Source organism: Ichthyophthirius multifiliis (assembly GCF_000220395.1).
Source record: "Ichthyophthirius multifiliis unplaced genomic scaffold scaff_1120509250154, whole genome shotgun sequence".
Taxonomy (NCBI): Eukaryota; Ciliophora; class Oligohymenophorea; order Hymenostomatida; genus Ichthyophthirius; species Ichthyophthirius multifiliis.
In genome coordinates this window covers 4,319-28,824 of record NW_004087037.1, presented here as the reverse complement: position 1 = coordinate 28,824, position 24,506 = coordinate 4,319, and the positions used below count along the sequence as shown (strand labels likewise).

Genomic DNA, 24,506 nt, shown 5'->3' with positions numbered 1-24,506 from the left:
GCAATAATACATTTATTCAGGAAATTAAATAAATAGATATTTTCATTTAAAGTTAATATAAGTGCAATATTTTAGTGACTATAGTAAATATTTTATTCCGGGCATTATATTTGAATAATTTTACAAGCAGAAATATGCGCACATTAAGTTTCAAATTCCCCAGTTAAATTATCCTTAATAATAAAAATCTAACCTAAATCTCCCCCCAATAAAAAAACAACTGCACTTTCAATTTGATTATTTTATATTTATTTAAACTAAAAAGTTTATTCACAACAGAATATTTGCTGACTATATTTCTAATCATTATAAAGTGTCTTAAAATCGATTTTTATTTATTATAATAATTCCAATTCTATTTTAGGATTATTATTTTTATCAATAGAAAAAATACATAATTCCATATCTTAAAAAAATACTAAAATAATAAAATCTAAATGCTCTTTAATATATATTTTATATTTCTATTAATTATTTTTTAAATATTAATTCATATTTTTTTAATCCTAGAATTAAATACTTTATAATTGTTATATATTATTTAAAAACTTTATATTTATTTTCCTTTAACCCTAATTCATATTTTAAACTTAATTTGTATTTTAATCAATATCTATTGTTTCTTATAAATGTTTTTTTAATTCTTATATGAATTTTCTTATTGTTTTGTCATATATAGGAAATCGATTATAGTTTTTATTATCTATTTAGTCTTGTGGTTCCTATTATTATTAAAATTAATTAAATTATCTTTTTTTTTTATTTTCCATATTTTTATATTAATATTTATTAAATAATATTCAAGCTTTATTTTATATATAAATATATACTTAAATTTTTTAAAATTATTTTATTACTAAAAATAAAAATAAAAATATAGAAAAAAAATAAAATAAAACCAAAAATATATATTTTTTTTTTATTCATAAATCTTATTATTTGTCTTCTTAAGGTTTAGCGTCTTTTCCATCCCATTTAGCTACTTTAACAATAGGAGGAGTTTAACTTAAAGTAGAAAATCCAGTAATTTTTCCCTAAACAAGGGATTTGAGGAAAGTTTAAATATTTTTTTCGTTAAAACTGCCTTTAAAAACAGTATAAACATTCTTTTTATAAGAAATAGCAACTAAACTAGGATACCCGCTTCCTCCTGCATTCAATTTTTCTTCCAAATCGTATTAATCACCTCCCTAACTCCACAAGAAAGATACCGGATTATGTTTATTTTATTCAGCAACAATCTTAATTAACTATAATTATTTATTTCTTTAAGCCGCACCAGCATCATATATATGAGGAAGGAAGAAAAGTATACAAATTCCAGATGAATTAGTACAAAACTCATCATAAACACTTTAATCAATTAATTAATTAATTACAACAGGTTTAAATTTATCACTTTATTCTTTAGCCCAGTTTTCCATAGAATTTGCGTCTCTATTCCCATTATAAGGTATAACTTTTAGAAAGAAAATAAATTAATAGTATATATGTAAAAGAATATATATATATATATATATATATATAAAATAAGTTAATTACCATTTTTGTCAGTCTTATTTCCTGTAGGGAAAAATTTAAGTGTTGGATATCCATTTACACCAAATCTTTAGGCTACTTTAGAATGTACAGTAGCATCTACTTTAGCAACATTTATTTTTTAAGATTTTAAATTAGTAGCTAATTTATTCCATTCAGGTGCTAAATTTTTACAATGGCCACACCAAGGAGCATAAAATTCTACAAACCAAGGTTCTTGGCTTTTCATTACTAATTCGTTAAAATTATCATCTGTTAAAACTACTACATCTCCATCTTTTTCAGCACCTTTATTATTACTATTATTATTACTATTACTATTATTATTGTTATTAGATTATGATTTTCCAAATAATCGAATATCAGTAATTTTTTTAGACTCAGAATGAAGGTATTTTACTATTTCGTTAGCTGTACGACCTCCATTATAATCTAATGGTGAATTTTTGTTATCTCCGAAAAATTTAATTGTTGGAAATCCTTAAATATTATAAGGAGAACCTACATCCTATAATTATATATATATATGTAAATAAATATATATATATTTATAGTATATCGAATTTAAATTATTTATAATTATTTGTTTATTTATCTAATTTTAATAATAATAATATATTTTTTACTTAATCTGTTGTCATATCAACTGCTCCTATTTTAGCAATTCCTTCTAATGCTTTAGCAGCTTTTTCCCATTCAGGAGCTAAACTTTTACAATGTCCACACCAAGGTGCTTTTTAAATATATTAAAAAGTTAATTTATATTAAATGCATATATATATATATATATATATATATATATATATATATAAAAATATATATATATTTACATATTTTTATATTTAATTAATATATATATATTAATATATTTTTTTTTTTACCATAAAATTCTACTAACCATAATTCTTTTGATTAAATGACTTATGTTTTGAAATTTTTACTATCAAGCTTTATTACTTTCGATTTGGAATCATATAATGATTATGTTGAAATTATTAAAATAAATAACAAAGTTATGATTTATTATTATCTCATTTTATTTTATAAAAAAAAAAATATTTTTTATTTATTAATAATAATTTTTTTTTATTTTTACTTTTATATTGTATAGAATGATATATTCTTTTAGTTTTTTTATAAAACTTTATTAAATAAAAATATAAATAATCATTTATTTTATTCACACGTATTAAAAAAATACATATTCTTATTATATAATTTATAAAATATTTTCATCAATTTATCTCATATATTTAATAAAAATTTTGAATAAAATATTTTATTTTATAAAATATAAAATTTTAATGTACAAAACCTTTTTATTTTTAAATCATTTTATTTTGGTTATTTCATTTTTATATAAAAAAAAAATATTAATATTTATATTATCTTTATTTCTATAAGAAATAAATAATAATAAGAAAAATAATATAAATAATAAAAATCTATAATTAATTTAATATAAATATATATCAAAAATATATAAAATATAATAATTTAATTATTATATTTTTTTATTTAGAAAAAAAAACTATTTGTTTTTACAAAATAATTAATTTAAAAAAATAAAAAAATGTTATTTTTTTTTTTTTTTCAATTTTAATATATTAATATTATTATTATTATTTTTTTAAACAAAAATTAAATAAAATAAAAATAATATATTTCCCAAAATTATATATAAAAATAATTAAATATATAAAATTTTAAAAATTATTTAAATTAAAATAATATCTTTTTCAAAATAAATAAATAAATAAAAAATGAAATTTAAAAAAAAATTAATATAATTAATTTTTACAATAATTTTTTTTTTTTTTTTTTTAAAAAGAAAATTTTGTTTAAATTATAAAAAAAAAAATATCTCACATAATCATTATTTTGATAAAAATCACTTAAAAATTTATTTTATTTAAACAAAGTTTTCTCTTAAACTACTAAAAATTTATTAAAAGAAAATTCTGTTAAATTATTTATTAAATAAGTTCTTAAAATTAAACCCATTTAACTCTTCTTAAAGTTATCCAGGATCGATATCACCTAAAAGTTAAATTATTTATTAGTTTTATAAAACCTCTTAATTATAATCCTAATAATTATTTTTCATAAAATAATCATTAAGTATATTTTAATTTTTATAAATATTTTTATTATTAATGTTTTAGTTTATATATTATTAATAATCTTCATTTTAACTATTTTCTTCAATTTTAATATTACATTAATTAAGAATTTAATTTTTTATTATTAATTATGTAAACAGCAAACAAAAATGAGTCCCAAAAGTGAAAGTATAGCAGCAATTTTTTATCTTTTTTTATTAAAGAAAATATTTTTTTAACTTTTTTTCTTTAAAAAGTTTTTCTTTTATTTTCTAGCATTCCTTTAATTAATTCTCATATTATTTAACAAGTTTTTTATAATTCTAATTTTCCTCTTCTATTTATTAAACATATTTTTTCTTATTATCCCTTGATTTTTAAGCTGAGATTCGATTTCTAATCATTTGTTTTCTTTTCTTTTCTAAATCTTCATTTAATTATACACTACTATTGAAATTATTCTAAATAACTATTTTTTCAGCATTTAATATATCTTATTGTTAAATTTTCATTTATTATCTCATTTTAGCTTTCTATATTTTTCTCAATCTATTCATTTTTTAGTTTGTACATTATTATAATTATTATTATTATTATTATTATTATTATGTGTAACTCTCTAAAAATTAAGATCCATTAAGAGTCCTTTCATTTTTTGTCATTTTAGAGTTAAAACTAGTACTTATATCGTCTACATTACTGTTCTCGTTTCGGATTTGGTAGTCGTTTTCCATTTTAAGGAAATTATGGCTTTCAAAATCAAAATTTAAGCAATCAGATTCGAATTAATCGAAAATATCTTCCTCATATGCATTGAACTAAATTTTATTATTAATTTATTTTATTATTTTTTAATGCATAATTTTTTTATTTTACATCTTGGTACATTATATTTATATTTTTGGGCTTTTGTATTTGTTGTTTTTGATATTTTTTTTTTAAAAAAAAAATAATTATTATTTATATGTAAATTATTTAAATACTCACTCTTTTCTTAAAATATAATTTATATATAAAAAAAACATAATTATATGCGTTTTTGTTTTTATTAATTATTTTTAATTGTGAAAAAAAAAAAAAATATTATTATTAATTTTATTATTTTATTATCTCTTTATATAATAGATTAAAAAAATATCTATTTTAAATAAAATTATAATAAATTGAATAAATAAATAAATAAAAAAAACAAAACTAATATATATTTAATCTAAAATTAAATTAATATAAAATTATTTTTTTCTAAAATAAATAAATAAAAATTACATATACCTATTTTATTTTTTTAATAAATAAATAATTATATATAAAGTATATTTATTTAAAAGTTTTTTTATTTAGATTTTTTTTTTAAAAAAAAACAATTATTTATAAACATTATATTATCTTTAAAAATTAAAAATTTACATATTAATTATTTAAATATATAAAAAAATATTTTGAACTAATTAAAATTTTAATTTATATAATTTTTTTTTTTTTTTTTTTTAAATAAAAAATAAATATAAGTTTAAAATAAATAAAAATACAAAAAATAATTAAAAATAAAATATAATAAATTAATTAAATTATTAATATTATAAATAAATACTTAATATATATTCTTATTTTATTTTCTTTATACATATATATAACTAATGATTTTTTATAATTTAAAAATGCACTCATTTTTAATTTTAATATAATTTAAGATTATTAATATTATAAATTATGATTTTATTTTTAAAAAATCAAAGTTATAATTACTTATAGGCTTATAACTAAAAACTTGATTTAAATATATTAATTATATTTGCTTGTTTTTTGAAGGGTCCTAATATTTAATTGTTTATTTAACTAGTGGTTCTTATTTTAAAATATTATTTTTTCAAAGATTCAATATCAATTTTTTTTTAAAAAAAAAGATAATTATTTTCAGAAATTTTTTTCTCTTAAAATATTTAATATATGTTAAATTTAAAATAATTTAAAAATTTTTTACCTTAAAAAAAAAATTCTATAGAAATTTATATAAAACTTTTTTTATAATTTATAATAGTTTAAATATTTATATTATTATTTTTATAAAATTACATTTGAAAAAAAAGTATAATAATATATCTTTATTTTTCAGATAATATATTTGTCTATTAAAAAATATAAATTCAATATTATAGTTTTGTTTTAATAGTTTATTTTATTGTACATCTAATAATTTTTCCTTTAAATATATATTAAGGGTTATATTACTTTAATAACTAAAATTAAATGTTATATAAAAATGACTAAAATAATTTATTTATATTTTTATTTAAGATAATTTTAAGTAAAATATAATTTTAGATATATTCTCAATATGTTAAATCTAATGAAAAAAACTTAAATTTTTTAAGAATAAAATTTTTAAAGTATAAAAATAATATTTTATTAAAGTTATGATATCTTTATATTTTAAAAAATATAAAAATATATTCGAAAAACAATATAAATAAATATATATATATAATACAAAAATTTATTTTTATTTATATATTTAAGATAATTAATATATATTTATATATTTATATATTTATATATTTATATATTTATATAATTATATGTTTTTTTTCAAATTCTTTTTATATAATTAATACATTTTTAATTTAATATTGTAACTTATATTCAAATAAAATATAAAAATATAATTATTATAATAAATTATATTAATATTTCTTATATATCAATTTTTAAATATTATTTAATAGTATTAATTTATTTAAATAGTATTTTATATCATTTTATTTTTTAGTTTTTTTATAAAAATAATAATACTATTTCAAATTTAGAATATAATTTTTATATAAATTATTAGTACTATTATAAATATTTTATTCCCATATTTTTATTAATATTTTTACTTTTTTCATATTATTAAAAAAATACAAATAATATCATTTAAATTTAGACAAATTATGTATTTTTTAATATATATTTGGTGACGGTTACCCTATTATACTACTTCTTTTTGAATTATAATTTATATTATTTAGTGATTTTTCTGTAAATTCATCTTCTTTTTCAATTACAATATTAATATTATGTTAAGACTCAAAATTTTATTGTAATTGATTCAAATTATTATTACTTAAAATATTATTTTTTTTCTTTAAATAATCTACAACTCCTCCAATCTAAGCAAAATCTTAAGAATTAATAATTTTATAAAATTTTTTTTCCTTTTAAGTTATCTTAATTTAGTTTACGCATTTAAATTTAAAATAGAAATAATTTTATTTAAATTTCCATTTTGAAAATAAAAACTGAAATTAAAAAAACATTCGAAAAAATCCATAAAGCGATTTTTTTTTATATTTCATTATTTTTTTTATTTATTTAATTATAATTCTTCTCCTAAAAATTTTACTAAAATGAAATCTTATTTTCACTTTTTAAGCTTAAAAGTTTATTTAAAATTTAAGTTATTAACTTCTAAGAGTCTCTATCAAGTCTTTTTAGAGAAGTAGACGAAATTATATCTTTTTAAAAAAAAGTTTACTATTAAATATTCTACATATGAGGAGACGAAATACTATCATTATTATTAGATTCTTTCTTTTATTTTTTTTCTAATTATTTTTAAATTTAAGATAAGTCTTCTAGTTTAGATTAAGCTTTTTAATTAACTGGTGTAGATAATTCTTAATTACCATAATTTTTGCAGTTTTTTTAAATATTTTTCCAGAATTTTTCTTTTTTTTACATCTTTTCTTAATTAAAATTATTATAAAAAGGTTATAAAGAAGTTTTCTTTTAATATATTTTCCGAATATCTAAAATTTAAGGTATACATTAATCAGATATACTTTTTCTTTGAGTATTACTGACATTTTAATCCTAATATTATTTATCTTATATTAGTTTAATATAAGTATTATTATTATTATTATTATTATTATTATTATTATTTTTCTTTTTATATGGTATATTTAAATAATTAATATTTTCTTTAATTTCATTAAAAGAATTAAAAATTGGAGTTTTATCAGATTATTATATATTTTAAATCATACTTTCTTTTATTTCTTCTATATTTTCTAATGATTTATTATTATTCTATTTATCAAATATAAAAGCTTTATTTATTTAATTTTATGGAGTATTATATGTTTATTAAATGATATTTTTATACTATTGGATTTCTTATTATTTTTATAATAATACATTTTATATTTAAGCATCTTATTTTTATATTAATATATTCTAATTAAATATTTATTTTTCTTAATTTTTTTCAAATAATTAATTTTAATTAAATTTTTAATATTCTACCTCATCAAATTCTTAAAGATTAAAAAAATCACCCTAATGAAATTATTATTTCTCGTGAAAAATTATTAAATTTTATTTATTTATTATTTAATCTAATGGAAATATATTATTTTGTTCATCATTTAAACTGTTTATTTTATTTATTTATAGAATAGGTAAGTTTTTAGTATAATTATTACTTTTTTTTTACTTAGATAGATTAATTTTTTAATTTTATTTATTGCTATAGAAACTAATATTCCTACTTTATGAAGAAAAAGAAGATTATGAAGAAGATTATATAGATGAATATCTTAAAATATAATATAAATATATATATATATATATATATATATATATATATATATATATATATATATATATAATATATTCTATTTGGATTATTTATATTTATTTATTTATTTTTATATTTTTTACGATTATATTTTATCTGAATCACTTTCTAACCATGATTAATCTAATAAAAAGCTTTCATTATTTTCTAAAAATTAAATTCCTTTTCTAGCAATAGTTTTTATATCTTTCTTAGATTTTATTCTTTTCAATTATAAAAAATATTTATTAATATAAATATTAAATACTTATTTTAATTTCTTCTTTTAAATTCTACCCTTATAAACTAGACATAAGACTAATCTAATTACTTTATAAATCTTAATTTATCTGGTATATAATGCAATTCTGGACATTCAATAAATGTATGTTAATAATCTCCACAACTTAAACATTATTATTAAATAAGTTTTTTATCACAATTAAATAACAACTAATCTCTAATCATACAAAAAGTTTCATAATCTTCTTCAGAGTCTTTAATTAAATTAATAAAATCTTATCTTTTTATTACCAAAATTTAACAAAAATCTATACTTTTAACTGACAATTTTCTTCCTTAACCCGTAAAAAAGGACTATGTACCAAAATAATTTCCTTTTTCTAAAATTTTAAAGCTTTAACTTTCACATTCTCCATTAGGCTTTTTATTCTACCTATAGATTTCGACTTTTCCTTTTTAAATAAAATAAATAGAACAATCATCTAAAGATTCTTATTTTTAAATTATGTATTCAGGAGGGTATCTTTATTCTTTGATAATCCCACAAATTTTTTCATTAGCCCATTTAGTAAAGTTTTTCTTAAAAACTGGGGTTTCTTCCAATACAATTTTATTAGCCTCTAAAATAAGTTCCTATTTGATACTATCTGATAATTAATTGATTATTTTTTCTTCAATTTCAGTTAAATCTTGATGCTATTCTTCCCAAAAATAATCTAAATATTCTCTTATTTTTAGCCTTAAATCAGAACTAATATTCTTCTTTTTCATATAATTATTTATTGCATATAGATTATCTTTTATTTCTTTCGAGTAACGAAATATATCTTAAAATATGCTTCCTATTTAATTAACTGCATATGCGAAAATACAACAAGCTACCAAAGCTGTAATTATACACAAAATCATCTCATCATAATTTTAAGGTGTAATATCCCCATAACCAACCGTAATCATTGTAATAATAGCAAAATAATACCCATTAACATACTAGATACTCCAACTTACATCTTGAATATTTCTATAATAAAGCCAATTTTTTTACTTATTATTACTATAAACACCCTAAGCTATCCAAATACAGGCAATAATATGGGCTATAAAAATAATAAAAAAGAGCAATTTAAAAATAGATATAATGCTTGTTTTAAGCGGAGTTAAATGAAAAGACTCTTCGATTCTTCTAAAACTTCTTGAAAAATTATTTAATTTTATAAAAAATAAAATTTTAAGCAAGCCTATAAAAAATGTAAATTCTTATTAGTAATAAAACTCATAAATAAAAGGCGTAAAAGCTATTAAATCTCCACTGAGTGAATTTTTTAAATAATTGACAAAAATTTTCTATCTATCTGACACAATAAACCCTTTAGAAAAATATCCAGTATTTAAACTCACTGTCATATCCATTAAAATAAAAATAAATGAAATATAAATATAAATACTATCGATTAATTGATATATACTTTATTTTACTGCTATATGTACAGGAATTACAAAAAATAATAAAAGCATAGATAATCCAACTAAAAAATCCCAAAAAAGCTTATATTTATTATTAGGTCTTATTATAGGAATTTTATTATGCACTTTTTTTATTTATCTTATTAGATTTTTTATATATTTATCTATAAAATTATTCATTATTTATATTATTAAATGTTTTTAAATTGTTTTATTTTTTCCCTTTTTAATGATATTACAGATTTATCGTTTAGTATTTTTATTTGGGTTTATTTTAGATTTGCGTAATTATAATATTATTTTATATTTTAAAATAATTTTAAGATAAATAATTTTGTTTTGAGAGAAAAAGATTTAACCTTTTGGGTAAATTGTTAACGTTTTTCTTCAAATAAATCGTATTTTCGATTTAAGTTTAATTTTGAGGTTTTTAAAGTAGAACTTTATAAAATAGTTTTTTAATTTATATATTGTTCGGGTAAAATTCTCATATATTTTTTTTTTTTTTTCTTATCTTTTCTTTTATTTATATTAGTAAATATATTTAATATACATATGTAATCATTTTTTTTATTATTTAATATTTTTTAATATAAATTTTTATTTAAGATATATATAGTTTTAAATAAATATAATTAAAATATATTTATATATAATAAAATAATATAGAAAATTAATAAGCTTAATTAAATTTCTAAGATATTTATATATAGATATCCTAAAAGTATAAAATATATCCAAAAATCTAAATAAAGATTATAAAGTACAGAATTATTATCTTCCTAATAAAAATAGACAGAAGACAGAAGACAGAAAAATTTATGATAAACACTTTTTAGATAAATATTTCTTTTTATAATATGTATGTTAAATCGATTTATTAAGTCTAATAATTAAAAAAATATCATTTAGGATGTAATAAATTAGCTGAAGAAAATTTTAGTGAAAAAGAAAAAAAGAAAAAAAGAAAAAAAGTTATTATTTTTTATATGAAAGTATTAATAGAAACTATATAGATATTTATAATGAGGTATTTAGAAAAAAAGTGTTTAAAAGAATTAAAATTAAAAATTTGGAATATGTTATATTTATATATGTATTCTTTTTATATGTATTTTTAAAATAAATATATTGCTTTTTATATAAATTTAATATAATTGATATTTTTTAATTTATTTCGAATTAAATAAATAATATTAATTAAAGAATTTTGTTTGATTTTTTATATATTTATTAAACTTAAAAATTTAAATATGAAGCTATTTCTATTTTAATTATTTTATTAATTTATATTTTATATATTATTATCTAATATTTTTATTAATTTATAATTTTGTTAAAATTACTAATCTATATTGTTAAATTATAGAAAAAATACAAAAGCATAAATAAAATAAATGCCTCTCAACCACATAATTAAAATATAAAAATAAAAAAATTAGCAAATAAAGTCATAAATCTAATATAAAGTATTTTCTTAATTACTGTATATATTTTTTTACACCCTTAATTAAATACTCAAAATTTTAATAATTTCAACTATATTTAAGTGTTTATATTAAATAAAAATATAATAAAATAATTAAATTATTAAGAATAAAAATATTTAAAATTTAAAACAAAATAAAAAATAAAATAAAAAATAAATCAATCTTCCATTTTATAATTAGAATTATATCCAAATCTTGGCGAATAATTTTAATCGTCTTCATTTAAAGTAAGATTTTATTATATTTATAAATTACTAAAGTTGTTATTACTATGTTCTTCATGAAATGATAAAGAACATTTATCATTATTTTATTTATAAAAATTATCATTTTTTTATTTACAAATACTTTAATTACTTCCATTATTACTAATATTCACTTAATTAAACCTAGAATTCAATTAATTACCTTTATTATTATTAATATTAGTTGATTCTCCATTAGAAAATACATATTAAATTAATTATTATTAAATTTAGAATTTCTTAATAATTCCATAAAACTATTCAATACTTATATTCTATTTTTTTTTTCTATTTCTAATAAAACAGGTTTTATAATAAGTAGAACTTAGCTATTTAATTTAGAAAGATCAATATATTCAACATTAATATATCCTTTTTAATTATTATCAAGTGCCTTAAAAATAACATCTATAATTTTTTAAACTTTCTAAAATTCAGTTTTATTCTTTACGTTAAAAATATGAGAATTATTTGACGATTCACTATTTTCTTTTCCTTTTTTAGATTTTAATTTAAAATAGCTAATATTATTATTTTAATTAATTTTATTATTATTTTATTAATTATTTATAATTTTATTTTTAGTTGATTTATTTATTTTTATTCCTTATTAATATAATCTTTCATGTATTGAGATATCTTGTTATCTTTTTTAATTAGCAATTATTTTAGAATATTCACTTATTTAAGGTTTAAAAGAATTCTAACTATTATTATATTTATTAATATTATTATTATTATTATTATTATTATTATTATTATTATTATTATTATTATTATTATTATAATTCTAAACATATTTTTTCTTTTAAACAAATGAACTACTGCTTTAATTATTTTTATTTTTTATTAAAGATTTATTATTATTATTATTCTTACATCCTGAATTATTATTATTTTTGGAAATACTTCTATTTTTTTAGAATACTAAAATCTATTTCGAATTAATTAAATTAAGAAAATTATTTTTTAAAAATTCATTGTTTTTTTGAGAACTTTCCGCCTTTTTTTTTTAAAAAAAATCCCTCATATATTATTTGTACAAATTTTTATCTTATTTTTCTTATTAAATATATAAATTATGATATTTTTTTTCTTAGAAAGGACTCTGTGAAGATTCATTTATATTCCATTTTTTTTTTATTTTATTTTATTCATTTAACTACTAAATATCACTTTTTTATCGATTTCTTGTATTTTCATTTTCAGGAGTTTAACTATTATGAATATTTTAATTATCTTTAGTACTTGAAAATTCAAGTTTTTAATTTAATTTAGTATTCTAATTTTCATATATATTTTATATAAAAGATATATTTTTTTCATTTTATAGAGTCAATTATATGTCTATTTAATTCGAAGTTTAGTTTGATTTATTTTGGAAATATTTCTATGAATTTTGAGTTAATAAATATTTTATTATTTCTATATTTTCTGTTGTATCATTATGTATATCTTCATTATTTAGTTCTTTTTTATATTAACAAAATATTTATTATTACATTTTATTTATATGTTTTTTTTTTGTTAATATTATATATATATATATATATATATATATATATATAAATATATATTTGTTAAAATTTATTTATATTTATGAATTTAAATATTAATAATTTAGTTATATATTTATATATAAAAAAAAAAAGAATAAAATATAATTTTTTTTTAAAAAAAAAAGAAAAGAAAATATATTCACATAACATCTAATGTCTATTTTTTAAGCTTTTTAGGCCTATATTTTTAATTTAACTAATAAATCAATTCTTTCGATTTCGTTCTAGGAATAAAAAATGAAACAGTTCTAATTTTCTTCTACTAACTATATAAATTATATAGATTACTACTTTCTGACAAAATCGCATTCCTCAATTCATCTTCTTCCTCATAATTTTCCACAAAAACGCTTTCATTCCCAAAATTATCTTCGAAATCATCATTATTATTAATACCACTATAAATATATTTCTTTTATTAAATACTTTTCTTAACTTTCGCATATCCCCTTTCTAAACTTTATTCATAAAGCATATAAGCCCTAATATAATTAGTCAATTCAAAACTTTTTCTAGCACCTCCAATAATAAAATGTTCTAAATCCTAATCACTTCTCGGAACATCTAATAAATTTGCATAATCTTACCATTTAGGTACTGGATATATAGCAATACTTCCATGATAACTCTAAAATATATGTAATAATAAATTAAAATAAAAAAATATATAAATATATATAATAAATTATATATATATTATATTATATGTATATATATATATATATATCTATTTATAAATATATTTAAATATATATAATTATATAAATATTTATATATCCAATTTATATTAATATATATATTTTTACTTAAGTAACTATATTTAATAATTTACCCAAACTACATGGTAATAAATGTAAATCAATTAACTATCTACATCTATGTTTTACTTCTGATGATATAAAACTTTATAAATTAACTAAATTTCTTATAATAAAATTTTTTTTTTCTCCCTTTTTAATAAAAGGTACAACAAAAGGATTAGTTTAACTTACAATAAACGTATTTACATTAAAAAATTCCGCTAGTCTATTCATTGGTAAATCCATTGCAATACTTCCATCTAAGAACTTATTTCCTTAATATAGATATTTTTCTATTTACCCTTTTTCATTCTTACATAAAAGATCACTTGGTCCATAAATATACGGAATTCCACAAGAACAACAAACTGCACTTGCTATAAGTACATTCGGCGCACTTAAAAAATTTAAAATTCTATCTTAATTATTTGCCCCTTATGATGTTACTGTAATATTTAAAATAAATCCAGTTTTATCATAAGCTTCCTAAAAAGTCAAATCTCCTAAATTATCATGTACAAAGCTATAAAGTACATTAACATCTAATAAAACTCCTTGTTCGAAAAACCTCTTTAATTTTCTAGCTAATTACCCTCGAGGGTCTTTTATATAGAAAGCGTCCCAAATTATTCCCTAACCGTTTCCATTGTATAAATTAGGAATTTAATCGTATCTTTTACAACATATAAATGAAGCTATTATACTACCAGCTGAACTACCGCTTATTATTGTTGGAAATAAACCTTATTCGTATAATGTTTTTACCACTCCAATATGATACATAGCCATTTTACCACCACCGCTTAATAAAAGGGCTGTTCTGCCTAATGCATGACGTGTTTCTATAAAAAATTCCAGTTTTCTTCGAGTTGATAATTTTGTATTTTCAGCTATAAATTAAATACATTAGTCTAATATTTATTAATATTCCTCTATTAAATTTTTGGTTCCTATATAACTAGTTTAATATAGAGTAGGGTTTAATATATTTCCTATTTATATGATATTTGTATATATATATAAAAAAAACCTATGTTTCTATACGGATGAGAACGCAAATTATGTATAATTTTAGCACTATCTTTATTTTTTAATGCCAATTTTAATTCGTCCCTTAAATGTTAAATATACTCATAATTATAATAAGGGGAAGTAGGATCTTTTTTCCATAAAATAGTTCCTTATAAATTATCTAGTTATTTAGAATAATTAAACCATTCTTCGTATGTAATGGCTTTATTCATTTTTTTTATTAGTTTTAATCGCTGGTTTTTTTCATATTTTTATTATTAAAGATTTTAGATTTCATACACTAATATTTATTTAATTATTTATATATCTTCAATTATTTCTATTGATAAAATTTCTATAGCTGATTTGATAAAACTGAATATAACCATATTTTTTTTAATTTAAAAATTTATTATATATATATATAAAAAAACTATTGTATTTATATATATTAATATTTTATTAAAAAATTTAAAATTATATTATTTTAAAAAATGAATTTTGATTATATTTGTTTCATATAAAATGTGTGTGTATATAAACATATATATATATATATATATATATATATTATATATGTATATAACTATATATAATTTTTTATATAAATTATATATTTAATACTTTAAATACAAATATTAGTTATATTTATTTATTTTAAATAATACTTATTTCATATTTAAAAAAAATATAGATACAATAATATTTTATATAATTGATAATATAATAAAAATCATTAATATATTCTAGAATTAAAATAAATATATAATTAATATATAACAAAAAAATATAAAAATTTACAAAATATTATATAATAATTAATTATTTATATTATTATTTTTTTAATATATAATAATTTATACTATATTATAATTAGATATTATTTCAATTTAAATATAATTTATACAATTAAGAAAAAATTTATAATATTTAAATGATTAATAATTTAATTTTAAATATAAATATTTTATTAAATATATTAAAACATTTAAATATAAACATAAGTTTTAGTTTATATTTTAATTATTTAAAATATAAATGACAATCTATAAAAATTTTATAAAAAAAAATTAATTATATTTTTATAGTTGATATAAAATTAAAATATTAAAATCCAAAAAAAAAAAATATATAAAAAGATATATATATATATATATATATATATATATAATTATATTTATATTTTTATATTTATAATTATTATATTTTTTTTATTATTATACAATTTTTTTATTATACCTTTTTATTTCTTTGATTTTTTTAATATTATTAATTTTTTTGTATATTACAAATTTATTTTAAATATTAATTTTTATAATATTTATATTTATTTTTTATTTTTAATTAAAAAATAAATTATTCTATATTTTAAATCAAAGTATAAATATTAAATAATAAATGTTTTTTCAATATTTTTTAAAAATAACATTATTAAAAAATTAATATAAATATATAATATAATATTTATAAACAAAATTTAAATCATAATTTTTTATTTAATAAACATGAACTTAATTTATAAAAACATATATTTATTTTACTGTGGTATCACAGATTCTATCCAAATATAGCCAACAAAAAGATACACATACCAAAGCGGCAAAAATTCAATAAACATATGTAAAACCCTAGCCTAATGTTTAATCCATTTAATTTTATATTTCAACCTATAAATAATAATAGGAAACTACATATCATAATCTTCTTTTACCTAAATAATAAAAAACCACAATATTATTACACATATAATCTTCGAAATTTCATATTATATATGGTTAGGTTTTTTGTATTTAATGACTACTACTTATACATTTTTTTGGTTTGGAGATATAGCAAATTTAACTTACGAAATAGAAAAAAATGATTCGAATTAAAAAAACTATCTAGAAATTCGTAATCACTCTTTTGAAAATATGCTTGCTAATTAATTAAAGAAAATTGTTTTTATGATAGTTTATATGTTCGTTTCTGTAATAATATGCTCTTTTCTATCATATATACCCTATATAGGAAATTTAATTATAATTCTAATTTATAGCTTTTATTATTCTTTATTTCTATTTATGCTAAAATGGAATTATAATATGTATATTTTATCTTATTTTGAATAAAATGTGGCTTATTTTATTGGCTTTGGACTAATTTATAGCTGGGTTACGAGTTTTTTCAAAGGAGCTTTAAGTGATGGTGTTTATTGGCTGCTTTTTCCTATTTATATTTTTAATTCTATGTGTACTTAACCCCCTTATGTGGAAGATGATTAGATTTAAAATTTTCAAGATTTAAAAAAAATTATTAATGATAATAAAAGGGTTAATACTTCATTCAATGAGTACTTTAAAAAAATAAAAAATGAACCAGATTTTAAATAAAAATGTCTTAAAAGTGGAAAAATTTTTTATTTTGTGAGAATTTTAACGGATTGGGTTGGAATTTTTATTTAAAAAAATTTAATTAAATATTGAATATTTTTAATGTTATTTTTATATATGTATTTCATATTTTTTTATTTGTATATTTTATTTATACATAATTGCCATTTTTTTTACTAATAAACAAAAAATACATTTGTTTTTGGAATAAAAATTAATATTTTTTTAATTAAAATCATTAATTAAATATAAATTCGAAAAAAATAAAAAAAAAAAAAAATTATTTTAAGATATAATATAAAAATATAAAATCTATTTGTATAAAAATAAAATTAAATTAAATCTTCAAAAATTAAATAAGAAATATAAATATCTATTTTAATAATAAAAATATGACTGAAAAAGCTTAATTAGAAAAAGAATGCCTAGATACTATAAATAAACTTATATAAGAATTAAAATTAGGATATTCTTTTGTTTCCTGGAGTGAAATAACAGAAGAAATATTATAATAAAGATAATTCTGTCCTTAAATATGCAGAATGTTGCCTTAAAAGTAATATATTAATACTAAATTGCCTATACTTGTAAATGAAACTGAAGAATAAAAATAAAAAAGATTATAATAAGAAGAGAAATTAATAAAAAAAGCTTAAAAAGCTGAAGAAGATTACCAAAATTAAATGAAAGCATTTAATGAAGAAAGTGAAAGAATGATGAAATAATAGGAAGAATAAGATAATAAATATGAATAATTATTAAAATATTATAAAGAAAAATCAGATCTTATAAAAAGTTTATGAATATTTAAAAATAAAAAAAAAAAAAAATTTAGTATTATTAAATATATTTTTATATTAAAAAAAAAATATTTTTAAATATTATATTTAAAAAAAAATATAAATAATTATATTAAAACATATATAATTAAATATATATATTTATATAAATTATATATATATATATATATATATATAAATATATTTATATATATTTTTTTATTTTAATATTATTTTATTTTATCTATATCTATAATTTTTTATTTTTTTCCTTATAATTGATATTTTTTTTTTAATTTTATAATATTTTATATGTATATAATTATCATATTAATAACTTTTATTTATTTATACTCTTTAATATATTTATAATTTTTTTTTTTTTTAATTTTATATATTTAATAAATAAGTTAATATGAGATAAGATAAAAAAATCATCTTATAAAATAATAATAAAATTTATTTAAATAAAATTTAAAACAACATATATATAATTGTATTCATGTAAAAAAAAAAAATTAAAGATTATTTCAAAAAAAAAAATTAATAAAAAAAACATTTTTCATTTTTTCTTTACAATTTTTTCTTTTTCATTTTTTTAATCTTCCATTTTCTATAATTCTTATTTTTCCTTAGCTGCTTTATCTCTTTTCGCCCTAATTTCCGCCAGTCTTGCTAAATCTGATTTTTATTGATTATTTTAAGGTCCTTTATCATCCCCTCCGTATTTTTTTTAATTTTTTTATCCACCTCCACCACTTTTTACATTACTTTATTTTTTTTATGGTTTTTCCTCTTCACTTTCAGATTATTCACTATCATTTTTTTATTATTATTAAATAGCTTTACCTTATGGTTTAGTTTATGGTTTTTCCTATTTTTTTACAGGTTTTTAAACTTCGTTTTCCTCATCACTTGAAGAAACTGGCATTTCGTATGTTTTTGCACCTTATTATCTTATTCTATTAAAATAAAGTTCATCTTTATTAGAATCTTCCTAATCTTCTTTTTTTTCTTCTGTTTAACCTTAAGTAGTTGTCTTTTTTGGCTTTTCATCATTTTCTGAATCAGAATTATCATTATTTTTAACTTTTTACTATGTTGCCATAATGTCTTTTTCTTAAACATCGTCAAAAACTTTTTCTTTTCCCCTTTAATTCATTTTTCTGTTTTTACCAAATTCGTCTCTTCCCATTTTTTTTTATTATTTTTTATTTGTTGTTTTTATATAAAGAAAATTTAATAATTTTATAAAAAAAAATATATATATAATTTTTTTGTATTTTTTTTTTTTTTTCTAAAAGAAAAAAAAAAAAAAAAAAAAGAAACTAAAATTATTAAAACTATATAAAAAAGAAAAGGAAAAAAATAAGGTATAAAAAAAAAACAATATATCTTAGAAAAACTAAAAAAAAAATATATATAAAATAAATATATAAAAATATATAATAACAATACATAAAATAATAAAAAATAATATACATAAAAAAAATAAAAAAAAAATGGCTAAATTGTAATTTAAATAAATTTGCATATAATAAAATATAAATCAAAACAAAAAAAAAGTCTTAAATATGGTAGAGTAGTAATTATTTTATAAGGAAGACTTGCAGGAAAAAAAGCAGTAGTAGTGAAATCATTAGAAGAAGGAAACAAAGTAATAAAAAATATATAAATATATATAAATAAAAATACATTTTAGGATAGAAAATTCGGTTTTGCTTTAGTTGCTGGAGTTGAAAGGCACCCCAAGAAAGTAACTAAGAGAATGGGTTAAAAAAAAATCGAAAAAAGAACTGTTATTAAACCTTTTGTAAGATATGTAAACTTAAACCATATATTACCTACAAGGTATTTAATAAACTATATATAATATATCATTATTATCAATATTTTTAATTATATTATTAATTTATTTTTATATATATAAAATATATAAATTAAGATATTCAGTTAAAGATCTTTGTGATTTCAAAGAAATTGTTAAAGAAGATAAATTAAAAAGTGGTGGAAGAAAAGAAGTTAGATAAGCCTTGAAAGAATAATTCTAAAAAAAATACAGAGATTATAATCCTTCTGAAAAGAATGCATCTCATGTCAAATTTTTCTTTTCTAAATTAAGATTTTGAACAATTTTTTTTTTTTTTTTCAATTAATAAAAAAAAAAAAAAAAAATAACATTTAAAATATAATTTATTTTTAATGTTTTTTATTTTTTATTATTAATTTAAATATCCTATTTAAACGAAAAACAGCAAAAAAAATATAAGATTAATTTTTTTTTTTTTCATATTTCAAAAAATATATTATATTTATATATTATAATTAGATATATTATAATTTAATATATATATATATTTATATATTTTATTTTTATTTATTATTATAAATATTATTTATATTATAATCTTTATCTTTTTGATTAATATTATTTTTTTATTACTTTATATATAATAAAAATATTAAAAAAAAAAAATGTTTTTTTTTATCATATTTTATAATAATAGTATATAATATGTTTATATTATATATATATATATCTATATTATTTATAATTTTTATTTATTTCATTAAACCATATTTTAATTTTAATTATAATCTATTCTTTTTAATTATTCATTATTTTAATACTCTTAAAATTTTTAAAAATCAATTTACTGTCCTTAAATATAATAAACTTCTTCAATTATATTTTTATCTAAATTATTTATGTTTCCAATCCCATTTCTTTAATCGTTTATATAATATCCTTCATATATTTTATTATCCCCTTTATAATAGAATTTTCCAAATCCATTTTTTTGACCATTTTTAAATTCACCTATATATATAAATACATATTTTTATTTATAAACTTAACTATTTTATAACAAAAATACCTTCATATTTAGTATTATTTGTATAAAATTCAATTCCTTTTCCTTCCTTTTTATCATTAAACCATTCCCCTTAATAAATAGTTCCATTATTAAAATTCATAATTCCTTTTCCTTCTTTAACTCCTCTAAAAAAAAAAATCAAACTAAAAAAGAAAACAAAAATATTACCTATTCCATTCTCCTATATAAACATTTCCATCTGAATAATATCTTATTCCAAGTAAAGATCTTTACTCATTTAAAAAAAATCCTTAATATTTGGAATTATCTGCATAGTTTTCTTACTTAAAAACGATTTAATCTTTCTAATTAAACTTGTCAGTTTATAAATTAAGAAAATTAAGTAATTCTTAATGAATATTAAGCCAATGCATTTTCAGTTATTCTGGTTATTATATTTAAATAGATTTTTAATCTTGAATATTAAAGCAAGTTTTGACTTTATTTAAATTTTAAAAGATTTAATTTTATATTTACAAAAAAGCATTTCCATCGAATTTCGCGTGCTAATTATTATTTCTATTTTTGTTGAAAAAAGCAAGAAGCTTTTATTGATTTTAATCTCTATTTTTACTTTATAAAAATTAGTTTATTTATTAATTAAAAACTTCATTATTAATTTCCCTTTAAAAAAGCTGTTTTATATTTTCTTATATACCATCTATATTGTAACTTTGTTTAAAAAACTTCTTTAGGCTTTCCAAAAATTAACTTAGCCCATTTTATTACTAATAAAAATTCGTAATATTAATCTAAACTTATTTCCTTATTTTTTAAATTCTCAAATTCAATTCTACCTAAAGATTATCGAAAAAAACATCACTCTAATCATATAATTTCTATATATAATCACTTTGTAAACCTAAATATTTCTTAATTTACCTACCCTATTCTTCAATAGGCCAATTCTAAATTTAAAACTCATCCAATTTATCAAATATTTCTTGTATTTTTATCATTTATTACTAATGGGTTCCATGTAATCCATTATAGCATTTATTACATGCCAATCGACTTTAAAAATCACAGGTAGAACATAAACATATGTACATTACTTGATTTTATTAATGTCCAGGTTAACTACATTTTATAGAATGGTCAAAAGTAGGAAATTAAATTAATGATGCGCTAAAAGGAGTTTTTTAAGTATTTTAATGAGTACTTTACAAGGAATTGTTTATAGTTTTTAAATTAGGTTTTATTGATTTTAGATTTACTTTCATTAATTTTCTAACTTATTATTTTTATTTTATTATTAAATATGTTTGTTTGATTTTAAAAATTATATAATAAAAAAACAACAAAAAATTAAAAAAATATATTAAAATAAATTTTATTTTTTATTAAGAAAATGATATATATAATCAATATATATATATTTATTATATTAAAAAATATAATATATATATATATATTTATATTATTTTATACTTTAAACTTAGTTAGTAATAAAAAGAGAAAATAAGCGAGGTAAATTATAAATATATATCATATTAAAAAATAAATAATGTGTTCAATTTTTATATATTTTATATTCGAATTAAAATTAATTTTTGGAAGAGTTTTTATTTTTATATATTTTAGGTTTATCAAAATATTATTTATTTGAATTTTATTTTTTTTAAATTAAATCAAAATCATCTATTTAATTTTATTAATTCATTAAACTAAAATATTTATCTTTATCTGTATCTATATCATTATCTTTATCTTTATCTTTATATTTATCTTTATCTTTATCTTTTTCTTTATCTTTATCATTATCTTTATCTTTATCATTATTTAAATCTTTATCTTTATCTTTATCTTTATCTTTATTTTTATCTTTATCATAATCTTTATCTTTATCATTATCATTATCTTTATCATTATCTTTTTCTTTTGTCATATCTTTATCTTTTTTTTTATTATTATCTTAATCTTTATCTTTGTCATTTCTTTTTCTTCTTATTTTATAACTTTTAGCTGCCGCGTTAGTGCTTAACGCATTATTGCCTAAAAAAGCTCCCGTAAGTTTTTCTTAATAATAAGGTTTTTATTCAAAAAACTAAGGGATAGAAGGTTTTGAAATAGATTCAAGTCTTCCTTCATTTTCAAATCTATCTTCTAATTGTTATTTAGAATTAATATAAATAAAATTTTATGAATTAAGTAAATTATTATTTTAAGATTAATTATCATTTAAATTATTATTAATATTATTATCATTATTATTAAGATATATATTATTATTAAAAATTTGAATATTATTTTTATTAGTATCATCCTTATCAGTATTTTACTCTCTAAATTATTTATTTTCAAAAATATTATGGTTTAAATTATATGTATATTTTTTGGATTATCTTCTACACGTTTCTTATTATTATTAAACTTCTTCGTGGTTACTTTGCTTTTATTCATTAAAATAATGGGGCCAACTATCAGGTTAGCTTAAAGTTTATCTATAAAATTCAGAAACACTTGTTTTAGAATAAAAAAGTACATAAGCATATTCAGTAACAATCTATTGAATATAATTATAAAATAAAAAATAAATGTTACTGTTTTTTCAATTTAATCAACTTAAGTAACTTCTGAATCATTAAAAAAATACCATTTTTAATCTTATCTATTTTTTGCATATGTAGTATAATGTCCAGAAGATAAACTACCCTCATGATTCTTTAAATAATAAAAGAAAAAAATAAAAAATATTTAAAAATAAATTTAAAAATATATATATATATATTATATTTATATATATTTATCATATTAATATTTTTCAATTTACACATATAGCAAATAAATCATAAATAGGTTTATCTCTTTAATTTCCAGATACTACATGTGAAAAATCAAAGTTTTACAATGGAAAGTCAATAAAAGTTTCTATTTTTTTTCTTTTATTTAAAGTATATTTAAACCTCTTTAAGTGAATAATAAATATGTTAGGAAGTTTCCATAAATCGATTTTTTAAGTAGATTATTGTCTTTATTTGCATTTAAAACAAAACCATAATTCTTCTTAATCCAAATTTTCTTCATTTGTGAATTCTTTAATACATTAATTTAAAGTAATAACATTTTTTGATTTTTTGATAGGAATCGGAACACTCAAAAATCTAAAAGTCTCAAATTTATGAGAAACAGATAAACAAATTTGACATTTTAAAGTCTATTTAGTTTAACCTTAAAATAAATCTACTATTATAGATTAATTTCTAGTCAAATAGTATTTCCAAAATTCCTTGGCATATTTTTCATATTAATTTCCATTAAAATCTTTTTCTTTAATTTTAACGTTTTTTTAAACTCTATTTAAGTCCTATTTATTATATTAATATTTTATATAATTATATAAAAATATGTATTTATATAGGTATATATTTATATATATATAAATATATATATATATATATATATATATATATATATATATAT

The 24,506-nt window shown here is 15.9% G+C and overlaps 7 protein-coding genes across 7 annotated transcripts in view, besides 57 other annotated features; 1 reads left to right on the top strand and 6 right to left on the bottom strand. All coding sequences in view use genetic code 6, as the record gives it.

Annotated features, from left to right (window-relative positions):
* Positions 1-856: 856 nt before the first annotated feature.
* On the bottom strand, positions 857-2,574 carry IMG5_051470 (protein disulfide isomerase family protein, putative; the record flags this gene model as incomplete). Its single annotated transcript, XM_004037407.1, has 4 exons — positions 857-1,459; positions 1,543-2,047; positions 2,166-2,272; positions 2,421-2,574. The coding sequence occupies 4 exons, from the start codon at positions 2,572-2,574 to the stop codon at positions 924-926; spliced, it is 1,302 nt and encodes a 433-aa protein (XP_004037455.1). The 3' UTR covers positions 857-923.
* Positions 858-898: a microsatellite.
* Positions 1,501-1,527: a microsatellite.
* Positions 1,830-1,874: a microsatellite.
* Positions 2,312-2,408: a microsatellite.
* A 637-nt stretch (positions 2,575-3,211) lies between the features above and the next one.
* Positions 3,212-3,244: a microsatellite.
* Positions 3,245-3,722: 478 nt separating this feature from the next.
* Positions 3,723-3,757: a microsatellite.
* Positions 3,758-4,212: 455 nt separating this feature from the next.
* Positions 4,213-4,250: a microsatellite.
* Positions 4,251-4,957: 707 nt separating this feature from the next.
* Positions 4,958-4,997: a microsatellite.
* Positions 4,998-5,130: 133 nt separating this feature from the next.
* Positions 5,131-5,197: a microsatellite.
* Positions 5,159-5,209: a microsatellite.
* Positions 5,210-6,001: 792 nt separating this feature from the next.
* Positions 6,002-6,036: a microsatellite.
* Positions 6,037-6,142: 106 nt separating this feature from the next.
* Positions 6,143-6,219: a microsatellite.
* A 738-nt stretch (positions 6,220-6,957) lies between these two features.
* Positions 6,958-7,000: a microsatellite.
* Positions 7,001-7,528: 528 nt separating this feature from the next.
* Positions 7,529-7,565: a microsatellite.
* A 661-nt stretch (positions 7,566-8,226) lies between these two features.
* Positions 8,227-8,298: a microsatellite.
* Positions 8,299-10,893: 2,595 nt separating this feature from the next.
* Positions 10,894-10,923: a microsatellite.
* Positions 10,924-11,209: 286 nt separating this feature from the next.
* Positions 11,210-11,282: a microsatellite.
* A 281-nt stretch (positions 11,283-11,563) lies between these two features.
* Positions 11,564-11,595: a microsatellite.
* Positions 11,596-12,205: 610 nt separating this feature from the next.
* Positions 12,206-12,266: a microsatellite.
* Positions 12,209-12,263: a microsatellite.
* Positions 12,210-12,252: a microsatellite.
* A 125-nt stretch (positions 12,267-12,391) lies between the features above and the next one.
* Positions 12,392-12,469: a microsatellite.
* A 744-nt stretch (positions 12,470-13,213) lies between these two features.
* Positions 13,214-13,260: a microsatellite.
* Positions 13,222-13,324: a microsatellite.
* A 57-nt stretch (positions 13,325-13,381) lies between these two features.
* On the bottom strand, positions 13,382-15,442 carry IMG5_051460 (patatin-like phospholipase family protein, putative; the record flags this gene model as incomplete). Its single annotated transcript, XM_004037406.1, has 3 exons — positions 13,382-13,870; positions 14,049-15,034; positions 15,073-15,442. 3 exons carry the CDS (start codon positions 15,440-15,442, stop codon positions 13,382-13,384), a joined length of 1,845 nt encoding a protein of 614 aa, XP_004037454.1.
* Positions 13,898-13,941: a microsatellite.
* Positions 13,906-14,019: a microsatellite.
* Positions 13,906-14,043: a microsatellite.
* A 14-nt stretch (positions 15,443-15,456) lies between the features above and the next one.
* Positions 15,457-15,504: a microsatellite.
* A 92-nt stretch (positions 15,505-15,596) lies between these two features.
* Positions 15,597-15,648: a microsatellite.
* A 324-nt stretch (positions 15,649-15,972) lies between these two features.
* Positions 15,973-16,023: a microsatellite.
* A 169-nt stretch (positions 16,024-16,192) lies between these two features.
* Positions 16,193-16,236: a microsatellite.
* Positions 16,196-16,271: a microsatellite.
* Positions 16,200-16,254: a microsatellite.
* Positions 16,231-16,290: a microsatellite.
* Positions 16,250-16,298: a microsatellite.
* A 9-nt stretch (positions 16,299-16,307) lies between these two features.
* Positions 16,308-16,367: a microsatellite.
* Positions 16,368-16,639: 272 nt separating this feature from the next.
* On the bottom strand, positions 16,640-17,525 carry IMG5_051450 (hypothetical protein). Its single transcript, XM_004037405.1, has one exon. The coding sequence runs from the start codon at positions 17,046-17,048 to the stop codon at positions 16,716-16,718; it is 333 nt and encodes a 110-aa protein (XP_004037453.1). The 5' UTR covers positions 17,049-17,525; the 3' UTR covers positions 16,640-16,715.
* Positions 17,526-17,530: 5 nt separating this feature from the next.
* Positions 17,531-17,578: a microsatellite.
* Positions 17,579-18,277: 699 nt separating this feature from the next.
* Positions 18,278-18,367: a microsatellite.
* Positions 18,300-18,409: a microsatellite.
* Positions 18,345-18,419: a microsatellite.
* Positions 18,409-18,454: a microsatellite.
* Positions 18,416-18,447: a microsatellite.
* A 271-nt stretch (positions 18,455-18,725) lies between the features above and the next one.
* Positions 18,726-19,403, bottom strand: IMG5_051440 (hypothetical protein; the record flags this gene model as incomplete). Its single annotated transcript, XM_004037404.1, has 1 exon — positions 18,726-19,403. A coding segment is annotated over one exon (636 nt), but the record flags the coding sequence as incomplete, so codon positions are not given.
* Positions 18,763-18,803: a microsatellite.
* Positions 19,404-19,613: 210 nt separating the features above from the next.
* Positions 19,614-19,707: a microsatellite.
* Positions 19,615-19,695: a microsatellite.
* Positions 19,616-19,652: a microsatellite.
* Positions 19,618-19,692: a microsatellite.
* IMG5_051430 (hypothetical protein) lies at positions 19,683-20,446 on the top strand. The gene is made up of 4 exons (XM_004037403.1): positions 19,683-19,717; positions 19,771-19,861; positions 19,907-20,055; positions 20,150-20,446. The coding sequence occupies exons 1-4, from the start codon at positions 19,707-19,709 to the stop codon at positions 20,331-20,333; spliced, it is 435 nt and encodes a 144-aa protein (XP_004037451.1). The 5' UTR covers positions 19,683-19,706; the 3' UTR covers positions 20,334-20,446.
* A 58-nt stretch (positions 20,447-20,504) lies between these two features.
* Positions 20,505-20,571: a microsatellite.
* Positions 20,560-20,618: a microsatellite.
* A 93-nt stretch (positions 20,619-20,711) lies between these two features.
* Positions 20,712-20,760: a microsatellite.
* Positions 20,761-21,208: 448 nt separating this feature from the next.
* Positions 21,209-21,243: a microsatellite.
* Positions 21,244-22,758: 1,515 nt separating this feature from the next.
* Positions 22,759-23,013: a microsatellite.
* Positions 23,014-23,237: 224 nt separating this feature from the next.
* Positions 23,238-23,278: a microsatellite.
* Positions 23,269-23,317: a microsatellite.
* A 261-nt stretch (positions 23,318-23,578) lies between these two features.
* On the bottom strand, positions 23,579-23,876 carry IMG5_051420 (hypothetical protein; the record flags this gene model as incomplete). The annotated part of the gene is made up of 2 exons (XM_004037402.1): positions 23,579-23,747; positions 23,857-23,876. The coding sequence occupies 2 exons, from the start codon at positions 23,874-23,876 to the stop codon at positions 23,579-23,581; spliced, it is 189 nt and encodes a 62-aa protein (XP_004037450.1).
* Positions 23,800-23,830: a microsatellite.
* Positions 23,802-23,844: a microsatellite.
* A 152-nt stretch (positions 23,877-24,028) lies between the features above and the next one.
* Positions 24,029-24,506, bottom strand: part of IMG5_051310 (ubiquitin carboxyl-terminal hydrolase family protein, putative) — a gene marked incomplete at its 5' end in the record, with an annotated part of 1,421 nt that continues 943 nt past the window's right edge. The window contains one exon of the mRNA XM_004037401.1: positions 24,029-24,506. This exon is cut by the window's right edge and continues 562 nt beyond it. Within this exon, the coding sequence (XP_004037449.1) occupies positions 24,291-24,506 (216 nt within the window).
* Positions 24,446-24,506: a microsatellite.